Source organism: Limulus polyphemus, unplaced genomic scaffold (assembly GCF_000517525.1).
Source record: "Limulus polyphemus unplaced genomic scaffold, Limulus_polyphemus-2.1.2 Scaffold2048, whole genome shotgun sequence".
Taxonomy (NCBI): domain Eukaryota; kingdom Metazoa; phylum Arthropoda; class Merostomata; order Xiphosura; family Limulidae; genus Limulus; species Limulus polyphemus.
Window position 1 is genome coordinate 75,804 of NW_013667658.1, and position 11,974 is coordinate 87,777.

Below are 11,974 nucleotides of genomic sequence, written 5' to 3' on the forward strand. Positions count from 1 at the left end.
TGTCACGTGGTCATGTGACTCGCTGACGCAACAATATCTAGTAATCTCCCGACAATTCACGAAGGTTCGAGAATGACGTGGCGTGATACTAGTCACGTGACCTCGATGTCGTAACAATATGATCTACTCCCAATTATCTCCGAATTAACTACAACTTTTAATATTTGATAACACCTATAAGCATTTTCCGAACCTACTCAGAAAATGTTTACATAGTACATTGTGTTGTTTATAGATTGGACTAAGAAGCTCTTTATAACATAAATTAACTTCATCAGCACTGGATATGGCAAATATAGTGTGGTGGATTTATTATAACATATTTTCCTTTGCCTTCACTCATGGGTTTTTAGAATTAAAAATTTGTAATGAATGCACCCCAGATTTTTTTTTTTTCTGTTTATCCAAAATGCTAAAACCCTTGTAATTATTACTCATTAATCGTACTAGTATTATCTTTAAAAAAGTCCCTGGTGGTTTAACGATAAACTTACGGACTTATAATGCTAAACTCCGGGGCTTGATTCCTGTCGGTAGAGAAAGCGCAGGTAGCCCATTTGTAGTTTTGCGCTAAAAACAAACGACGTATAACTTTAAAGCACTATGTTTATTCATGTGAAATGCTAAGTATTAACTTTCACTTATGTTCTAGTTATCTGGTTTATTAAAAACCATCATATGATGACACAATTCTTAGTTAAAGAGTGTAAATTGATTGATTTTCATTTTAAAACTTTACTGTATCTAAGCCTCAAATTAATTCTATGTTTCTATAGAATTTTCTTGAAAAATAAATGTTAGATTTATGGACATATGACTAGTAGAATAATTTGATGTCGTTTTGTCATAACATATTTTTACATGTGGTTCTTCTATACTGTTGATATTTCAATAATAATATAATGTAATAATGGTTTTTTTAGTTTATTTTATATAAGGTTTCGTTCTGTAGCATCGAGAAGGTGTTCTGTTAGCTTGTCTCAAACATAGGCATCTTCACTTACAATCTTGTTGATTATCTTAACTCTTTGGAAGGATCGTATTTTATCGGAATATACTGCTTACCACTTTTTGACTTTCCCAATTACAGTAAATATGTCAGTTTCACAAATAATAATTTTATGGCAAGCTTTGATGTAAATTCACTTCGTAACAACGTTCCTCTTGAAGAAACCACGGATTTAGTTTGTGATCTCACATTTGCTTCTTCTGAATTTGTTAATGGTGAAAAATGTCTTTGAAAATCTCTTACCCTTTGCAACTAAAGACTTCTTATTTAAAACAAAAACTGAATCATCAAGTTATGAATTTTATGAATATACAAATTATCTTAGAGTGGAGAATTCCCACGCTCCATACCTGTCGGACCCTTTTATGTCATATAAAGAAAGGATAGCTTGAAAAGAATACATCTTCATCTAATGTCCTTATACTACTATAGATCTGTAGATGACTGCTTTCTTATTTTCGAATCTCCTGAACAGGCACCACAGTTCCTTAACTTCTTGAATAACAAAGTAAGTTTGTAAGTTTAAAAATGACGGCAAAAACTTTTTTCCTTGATAATCTAATTAGGCGTATGAATTTTGGTTGAATTTTAGCCAAAATAATCTTCACTGTTTTATATTCTAATTTTTTAAGCTTTGTTCCTGATTTTATAAAGAAACATTTACTTACTGTTTTTGTATCCAGAGCTTATAAACCATACAGTTCTTAAAAACTGATTCATTAAGTACTCGCCCCACCCCAGTGGCATGTCTGCGGACTTATACTGCTAGAAACCAGGTTTCGATACCCGTGGTTGGCAGAGTACAGATAGCCCTTCGTGTAGCTTTGTGCTTAATAACAAACAACAATAACATTAAAAACTATCAAATATCAGAAGTATACTTTGTGAAAATGCTTATTCTGCTCATTACATTAATAAAAACATGAACAAAACCATTGTGTACTTAGTCTATTGTAAACAACAAGCTTTAGTTTCAAATGTAAAACCTTGTTATACAACCATAACTCTACCTTTTTTAGGTAAACTTTCACGTACCTTACGTTATAAGTTGAAAAGGTTTGATGTCTAAATGATATACTCACAATGAACCGTATTTCAAAATCATTTAATAATTAAAGGTTTGTTCACATTCAATGCCACTATATTCTTCACTTATTGTCTAATTATCTGCTAGTCCGATTCGTGGACAGGAAGTCAGTATGTCGAATTGTTTGTTTGTTTTTTAATTAAGCACAAATCACACAATGGGCTATCTGTGCTCTGCCCATCACGGGTATCGAAACTCGGATTCTAGCGTTGTAAGTCCGCAGACATACCGCTGTGCTACCAGGGGGTAGTATGTCGAAAGCACCACAAAACAATCATAAGTCAGTATTTGGAATGTGCATCAGAAAGTTCGAACAAAACATCACTCATCTACTTTCATGCGCAAGATAATGTAGTTTTCCTTTTCCATTGAAAGATTTCCAAATTTTAAACAAAACTATTAATGAACAAGAACTACGCATCATTCGTGAATTAAGACAGGAACTAAATTCAAAAGAATATGTGAAAATTCTTCATCCTCATCTGCCTAATTGGGCCTTGCCAAAAAACTTAAAACACATAATTAAAAAGGGAAATAAAATAGATAAGTTCTTCCTTAAACGTTAATTTGTTTTGAATTTATTTTGTTTTAAATAACATTATTATTTAACAATTTCAAGTTACATATTTAAAATAGAATCAATAGATGGCACTAAACTTGCTTTTAGTGTACTGAGGGACAACGCGCGAATTTTTATTGCTTAAAATCAGGCGGTACTGCTCTGTTTGATGGTTGTTCATTTTTTCCTGTTTATTACTCTTTGAAACTTGAGGCAATTGTTCTTGACAGATCTTAATGTTTCGATACAGATATGCCATTATTTTATCAAAAAAACTATACATGGTATACCGAAACAGGTTTCGTATATGATTATAAATTATATGTATATATATATATGTATATAGTTTCGCTATTTGTATATAATGGTGAAATGGTATATAAATCATTTCGTATTTATAAGTTACAGCATCTGTCATATCATAATTTGCTATAAAATATACGATGATATATTTAGTCGTGTCAATATATACTTCGTATATTATAGAACCCAAAATTTAATATAACAAATCTTTGTACATTTGATTACCAAGCATCATTTCAAGCTGAGTAAGTTGTTGTTACATGTTAATGTAAGTTTCGCGTGTTTCCTATATACCAGAATAATTTTCTTATACACATTAATTAAATTGTGAGATACCTTTGTCTGTTACAGTTCCTCCTCAGTAGCTCAGCAGTAAGCTTGCAGGCTTAAAACGCTAGATTCGAGTTTCAATACCCACGGTGAGCAGAACACAGATAGCCTAATGTATAACTTTGCGCTTAATAACAACCAAACTATTACCGTTAAGCACACATTTATATAGGTCTGGTACGTTAGAGTACGACGTTATACTCTGTGCTGCTTATTGTGGTTTCCACTTTTTGTCTTTTTTATTTTTTCAAACATGTATGTTATTTAAGTTTAACATACATTATGGAGTAATATCATATTTTTCTGGGAAATGAGTTTGTACAATCACGATACTTAAAAAATGAGAACACTGGTGTTACTGATAGTTATGTAAAAAGTAATGATGATAAACAATAGTATACCTGTGTATTTTACAAAACTAACCTGCTAACTTTTACTAGTAAGTCGAATGTTTATTTATTCTGATACAATCTATAATCGATTATTAGTTGTTTGTTTCTGACATGTATGGTGGTGACCTTTGACCCTTATTATCTTAATATAATTTCCGAAGAACGCCGAAGGACATGTGACGTCATATGTAAAAGAGGAGGAAGACAAGAGTCTCAGAAAATGGCGTTTTGTTGGAGTGTGAGTGATCGGACGTAGTTAAGTGGGGGCACATTCTAGTTTTTCATTCATGAGAAGCGTACTTTGTGGATTACCACTATTTTTAGTTTAGTGATATAATGGCAGCAAATATGTATAGAGTTGGAGGTAAGTTTTCGGTTTTGTTGATAGTTATCCATGTGAGTTCTAGATTATACTGACACGACATGTTCTTTGGAGACAAGCCACCGGCCGATGGCCGAACTGAAGTTCATGCTTTAGGCCTATCAAACCTTTCGGCGCTAACGGATACTGTTGCATTAGCGCTAGAGGTCCGATGAAAAAAATAAATACTAGCATCATTCATATAATGAATGAAAATAAAGTTACTCGTTTATTACGATGAATAGGACCCCTGAATCATTTTAAATTTACTTATTCAAGTGAATCTTGTTTTTAATAAGTTGGCGTGTCGTACTTTGCGCCGTGGTTTACTTTTTTAGGCAACCGCTAGGTTTGAAATAAACCTATGAATTAGACAAAGCTTGTTTCAGTAGTATGGATATGAGATTATTCTGTATCATTACCAATAAATTAAAATTACGGGTTTATAGTTTTGGATGTTTTTATTTTTCATTTTGTTTATAATTTATATATATATTATTATTATTAATCAAAGAAATGTGTTTGCCTTTGTAGATTATGTCTATTTTGAAACCTCATCCACGGCATCGTATCAAATTCGACGAATTGAAGAACTAATTAAGGTAAGTGAGGGCAGTATCGTTTTGATAAAATTACGATAATATATGCGTTTTTGATATTGATATCTTAGGGACTAATTTAAAACTCGTTATTCTTAATCACGTAGATTTAAGTGAACTTCACTGCAGCAAAATGTTGTATTTGTTCTTATACTCTCTGTCTGTCTGTCTGGTCGTCAAAGGCAACCCACCGCCACAATGATGATGTAGATTCACGCGGCGCGGAAAAAAGGCCTAGGCCAGCACGGTTAAATTTTTGGTGTTCTGTTACAATTATATGCAGTTGTAGATTTAAAGTATACATTTAGAATTTAAAATCCAAATTTATTTTCAGGTAATTTTGTAATTTATTTGTAGCATTTAAATGAAAGTTTAATATTATTATACATATATTAATGGGAGAGATTAATATGTTATTTATACAGTAATTATAGTTAGATTTTTCATATTTCTGCTAGACTCCAAATGGAAATGTGGAAGCCAAAGTGATGTGTTTTTATAGAAGAAAAGATATCTCAAGTTCACTGGTTCTGATGGCTGATAAACATCAAAGTAAGTTACTTTTATAATTCTAAGTTTTAAACTTGTTTATTACTACTGCCTGTTTATATTTGAACAGTATTTGTTCCCTATAACCTACATAAATATGTAAAATAATTAACAGAAAGTTGGAGGACAGCCCACTACCGTAATGATGATGTAGATTTACATAACTAAATGAAGAGATACAAAATCAACAGTGGGATGTTAGATAAAACATGAAATACATTTTTATATAATAGATAGTTTTTTTATGTTTTAGGCTTAGAATATAAATAAGAAAATGAAATGTAGTACAAAAATTCAGAAACATTACAGGACAACACCTACAAGACAAAACAAGTTGATTTTATTACAGGTTTATAAATGGATAACTCCTGAACATGTGGTTCTCAGAGTTTGTTTCTGAAATGGATGCATTGAGTTACTGTAAATGAGAATGTAATGACAAATATGATACTCATAGCTTGAAAGTGTAGTTTACAGCAGATCCTTGTATGGTTTTTATTACCTGATTTGAGCATAATACATTTGTTTCATCATACAGTATATTTTAAAAGGTCAAAACATTTATATGACCATTTTAAATTGCAAAGCATACAGCAGCTTTTAGCAAAATAAAATGTATTTTATTTCAAAGTAAAAGAAAATTGTTTTTTTCCTGTTTTCACAAGAAAGTTAATAGGTAGTACCATTGTTAAGGGCCTAAACAAAATAATTGAGCTTATCATAACACATGTATGAGGTCACACATGGTACTGTGATGAAAATTTATATTTAGGTTGGGAACTTTTCTATGAAATTTTGTTCTTCTTGAAAACACTTATCAAGAGATACTGTGAATGTTAAAAATATTTTGCTAATTAGACTGAAAGATCCATACTTTTCTCTGTTGTGGGGTTTGCTGCTTTTACGCTATCACTATCATTACATATCCTTAATCAACAACTCATTTTAATGTTAACATGATGTACTTTATGATATCAAAATGATATAATTATACATATGATGGTTGAATTTTTTTTAATCACATTTTAGTTTTGAAAAGTCTTGCATTAAAAACCTTGAGTTTTTCCATGAAAGCCTTTTTCAAGTATTACTTTATACAAGCAGGATATTAGTTTTCATATGCTATAAATGTGCATAGATCATCATGCAATACAAAAACAGGATTATTAAGAATCAGTAGTTTCTTGCAACATGACAGAAATATAGTTTTGTGGTGTCTTTAGCAAATAGTACAACTTACTGTAGTTCAAGCACAATCTTATGAATATTTTGTACCATGAATGTTTATCAGAATTTGAATAAAAACATGTCTTCAGTAATCTGTGTTATAAAGCAGTTTGTCTATCTATGAGAAAAATTCTCAAACTTTCTGATTTCTGATCACCATGAAACTTTCTTGGATTTTGAAATCATCTTACTTTATATTTATTTTCTTTTTTACAAGCTTGATATCCATTTTAATCTTTCCCTTTACTTCCAGGGGTAGATCCAGGATTTTCAGTTTTGAGAGCTGATTTTAAAATCAGTTGCTCATCTTAGATATACCCTTATCTTGAACATTTTGAATACAAAAGCATAAATTTACCAACTTTTCTGATATCTGTAGGTTTAGTAAAAGTTCACAACTACTTACAGTCTAAAATACACCAAAGTTATTGAATTGTTATATTGTCACCTGTATTTGTTACTGTTTCTAAAATTGTAATGATGTGGGGTAGAAAAGCTTGGTACATAAAGTTAGTTAAAATAACAATAGATTTGCAGCAAATGTCACGTATCACTTGATCACTACAGCTAGAATAGTTTGCCATTAATTGTGCAAAAAACACTGCTTGGTGAAAAGAATGAGGGAGGGCGTATGCTTGAATCTATACATGTCTACTGCCCTAGTGCCTACTTTTGTAAACATTGATTGTCATGATTCTTGGTTATGGTTCAGAGGAATTCTTAAACTCATTAATTATGTGTTTTCTCATTTTTTTTCATAAATTTGAGCACTATTTAAATTTTTCCCCTTGTGCCTACTTCTTAAATTCTGATCATCATAGAGGCCAGGTGTGCCCTCATTGAATAGTGTGCTGGACTGTGAATCTAAGGGTTCATGATTTGTATATTCTTGCCACATAAATGCACATGGGAGTTTATTAATTTTCTCATTTTTCTGGAATCTTGGCAGTTTCAAGTTCCTCTTTGCTACTGTCTTAGTACCTATTTTTAGAAATTGTCATTTATTTTTTTGAGATTTGAAAATGTTTCAGAATAAAATAAGATACTTTAAAATAAAAAATATATTTTTTGTTAAATTCTTTTCATTCATTCAAAAGTGAAACACATTTTTCATATAACTTTCACAACCAAGTGAATATTGCAAATATCATGGCTACTTTTCCTAGTTTAAATAATTCATATAGTAAATAATTACATTCTTTGTGTAGTTTCAAGAATTGAAACCATAGTTTATACAGATATGTTTACCCATGAAAAGTGGGATATGGAAATGCTCATCAGTTGTAAGCTATTGAAAAAATTGATGTTACTTGTTATTTAAAGTTTATCTAGTTTCTGGATACAAAAGTTTTTATCTTCTTTTGCCTTCTCAGCTTACCTCTTACTGACCTGTTCTGTGCACATTCTGAAATATATTCATTTTAATACAATTTGCTGAGATAGAGGAAGTTTCTTTAAATTCAGTATATTTTTTTTTTGTGGTTAAAACATGTTGGGAAACTTTATATGATCAATCTCTCAAGCCTTGAAGAAGCTTTGTAAAGGAGTTAGTAGAGCATTAATTTTTATTTTTTAAAAGTTGCTGAACACTAAGGAAATTCTCCATGGTTGCAGTATTACCAATAAGATTTCTATTTGTAAAACAAAGAATTAAGGAAGCACCTGTAAGGTATTGGGCTTCTTGGATTTTCTTTTATTAGCAAGATATTGTAGTTTATTGTTAAATATCATATTGGATAATTATAATTATAACAGAACTCGTCATCACTTTAGTAAAATTTTATCTTTACTGGCCCAACTTAATGTGAGTGTGTAGTAGGGAAGGTTCTTTTTTGAATGAAGGAATCCAAGTTGATGTTGTACACCTTAATTTTCATATTGCTCTTTGTTATGTACTCAACAGGATGTGTTATTTTGGTGTATAAGGAGATCTGTTCCTTCTCAACAGGGTATAAATTTTGGCACACAAGGTTGATGTGTGCTGATGACAATTCTTTGTACTGAATAATTTTCCATAAGTTTGAGATCTCACTACAGTTTCTAATAGTTCTTGTTTGTTATACACAATGTACAATAACTATACAGCCTTTTCAATATGAGGTCTTGCTCCTCTAACTAATATATTTTAAATTGTATTGTGATCCTAGTTCATAGTTAAATCTTACGGATGAGTCTTACTGTACACTGTAATATTTAATCCAAATTTTACCTCTAACATGATATGTTAAAATACTTTTAAGAAGTTCTTTACTAAAGTATTTGTAGTCTTACTAATTGTCAGGCTTGCATATGGTCAAAAATTAATCATATAAACAGTTGAAAAGAAAACAAACTATACTTAGGTACACACCATCTTCAGTGTTTTTTAAATAGAAAAATCTCCTGTAAATACAGCTACTCTGTGCTTTATTCTGTGTTTGACTTTATAAAATGCATCTTACTGCATGAATCAAAGTAATTAAGTTTGGCTTAGGTAAGAGAAGATTAGCCTCTTAAGCTGAATAAAATATACAGAGTTGTTTCAATGTAATATTTCTAATGAGTATTAGTGAACAAAGTGGAATTTTCTAGCCTTTTGATAGCAAAATTAAATTTTTTTTATGTATGTGTATGTATATTCACAAGCATAGGAAAATAGACGTAATTATCATTCCACAAATAAACATTTGGCTGGTGATTTTTATATTGCACATATAAACAGGTTGATTGGTGATTTTTATATTGCACATATAAACAGGTGGATTGGTGATTTTCATATTGCACATATAAACAGATTGATTGGTGATCTTTATATTGTATGTATAAAAGGCTGGCTGGTGATTTTATATTGCACGTATAAAAAGTTAGCTGGTGATTTTTATTTTGCTCATAAAAAGTTGGCTGGTGATTTTTATATTGCATGTATAAACAGGTTGGTTGGTGATTTTTGTTTGATAATTGAAAACTGACATTTCATTTTGAACTCTTAACGTGAAAGGAAAAGTAGCCAGTACTAAGCACTCAATATATTAATGCTGTTTTGGAAGTTTAGTATCATGTCTCTTTACAAAAATGAGTTTTGTATATTTTAATTAAAGAACTAAAAAATTTGTGTGGTCGACATTTATATCTTATTTATTGGCATTTAAGGTGAGCAGTTTTTGCAAACACATTTTATTATTGTATAACATTACTTGTATGCATGTGCCAACATGTCCAAGGGTGTCTTAAGTTTAAGTCATAGTAAGTAAATTCATGTTATGGGGCTTAATTTGTCCTTGTGTTGTGAAACGTGCTTTAATGAAATATATTTTATACAAGTAAGTGTGTGTGGCATAACTCTGGGAATACCTATTTAGTGTTTTTTTGTACTTAAAGCTTTTAATGTTTTTTGGTGAAATTACTGTAGAGTGTGTATTAGTGTGCAGCTTATGCATACCATAAACATTATGTGCATTTCTAAATCACCTTATGTGCAGTTTAGAAGTGGGATTTTCTGCCTTCCTATTAAAAATTAAATAACATAAATGTATGGTTGTTTATGAGGAACTTGACATTTTCCTAGGGATTTTATGGTACATACACACACACACATACATTGGATCTGGGTGGAGCCTCCCATTTAAAATGTCACACAGTCGATTATGCGGTACCAATTAGAACACAAGGTACAAATCATAATTGATATTAATGTTCTACAGACTTGTTAGCCTGTCCTAGCTTTAGTTTGTATCAATTTGTTCTACTGTAAATACATTTTGAAATCATAATTGGCCAAAGTTCTTAATATATGCTCTGGTACCAGTGGTTTAATTTACTGTGATGTCAGGGTTGTATTTAATTTCCTATAAGTGAGTTGTCATATAGTCTATAAGAATAAAAAAATAATTTTAGTGTGAATATAATATTGTTACGTATCTCCTTGTTTGTTTGTTTCCAGTAGATACTGCTGTCGTAACACTGCACCTTCCTTAGTATTGTTCGTCCCAAACAACAGCCACTTGCATTAAACCAACAGATAATTAACAATAACTTAATTAAATGTACAGAATTTGCAAACACAAAATTAAAATACAACAAAGTCTCTTAATTTTACAGGACGTTTCTTCTTTCTTACTGGTCTCCGTCTCATTGGCTTCTACTTCATGTGGGATTCATCTGCTCCCTCAGGAAATGTCCCATTCAGTAACTTCATTAGTGGCTTCACTGTTTTCCCTCTCAAAACCAGGTAGAGTTTCTTCTTCAACAATGGCTTTTCCAGGTGACATGTCTTCAGCAGTGTCATTTGTTCTGTTGTTCATTTCGTTCCAACTGAAATGTCCTGGGCCGTGATAATGCCAAAGCCTGTTGGCATGCACCACCTTTGGCTTACCTTGCCGACCACATTTTATTTGGAAAGTCACATCTGAGAGATGATCCACAATGTCATATGGGCCTTCCCATGGAAAAGACAATGTAGGAGACTTCCCTTTGGTCTTCCTATACAACCACATCTTGTCTCCTGGTACAAAGCTTACTTCAGTAGAGTTCTTATCATAACATAGCTTCATGAAATCAGCAGACGTTTTTAAGTTTGAATGCACTTGATGAATATCACCCATCCTTTCAAATAACACTTTCACGAACTCTGGCACATTTTCAGGCAACTCTTCGTAACGTGGGCGTCCTGTTATCAGGTCCACTGGCAACCGAAGTTTCCGACCAAACATAAGCTTTGCTGGAGTGTATCCATTGACTTCATGCTCTGCTGTTCTATAGGTCATCTACAGTGGAGGGACTAATACATCCCAGTCATCGGGGTGGCTATTACAAAACTTTGCCAATTCCTGTTCCAGTGTCCAATTGTACGTTTCTACCATCCCATCAGACTGTGGGTGAAGTGGCATTGTCCTGGTCTTTTGTATGCTAAACAACTTGCAGTATTCATGGAACACAGCTGATTCAAAGTTACGGCCTTGATCAGAATGCAGTTTGTAAGGCATAACAAGCCTGAAGAAGAAATCACTAATAGCCGAAGCTACAGTTGTAGCTTCCTGATTTGGTATTGCATATGCCTCAGGCCACTTGGTGAAATAATCCATCACCACACAAATATACTTGTTTCCAGCATGAGTTTGGGTCAAAGGACCAGCATTGTCAATGGTTACTCTTTCCATTGGTGCGTCAGCTTGATATAACTTCATTGGAGCACGTCACTTATGCTTGAGTCCCCTTTTAGCACAACATGTACTGCATATCCTGCACCATTCTTCCACATCTTGCCTCATACCTGTCCAGTAAGATCTCTGCCGTAGGTGACTCAATGTTTTCTTAACTCCAAGATGTCCTCCTGTTAAACTATCATGGGATTGATGCAGCACAACTTTCTCGGTATAACTGTTTGCCAGGTCATCACTTTCCCATCTGCAGTTTCCCATCTCCAGACAAGAATACCATCTTCAAGTTTCAAATGGTCCCATTGTGCCCAATAGTTCTTTGTCACAGGGCTTAAGCTAGACACCTTCTCCCAAGCAGGGTGCAAAAACACTTTCTTGTAGAAAATAATTATTGGCTTCAAATCTTGGTCTTTCTCCTGTTCT

General features: G+C 32.3%; 1 protein-coding gene across 1 annotated transcript in view; it reads left to right on the forward strand.

The window, feature by feature from the left end:
* Positions 1-3,892: 3,892 nt before the first annotated feature.
* The window catches only part of LOC106465776 (metastasis-associated protein MTA3-like), a 67,811-nt gene continuing 59,729 nt past the window's right edge, over positions 3,893-11,974 (forward strand). The window contains exons 1-3 of the mRNA XM_022393714.1: positions 3,893-4,044; positions 4,576-4,643; positions 5,099-5,192. Coding sequence (XP_022249422.1) covers positions 4,017-4,044; positions 4,576-4,643; positions 5,099-5,192 — 190 coding nt within the window. The 5' untranslated portion in view covers positions 3,893-4,016. The remainder of the gene's footprint in view (positions 4,045-4,575; positions 4,644-5,098; positions 5,193-11,974) is intronic.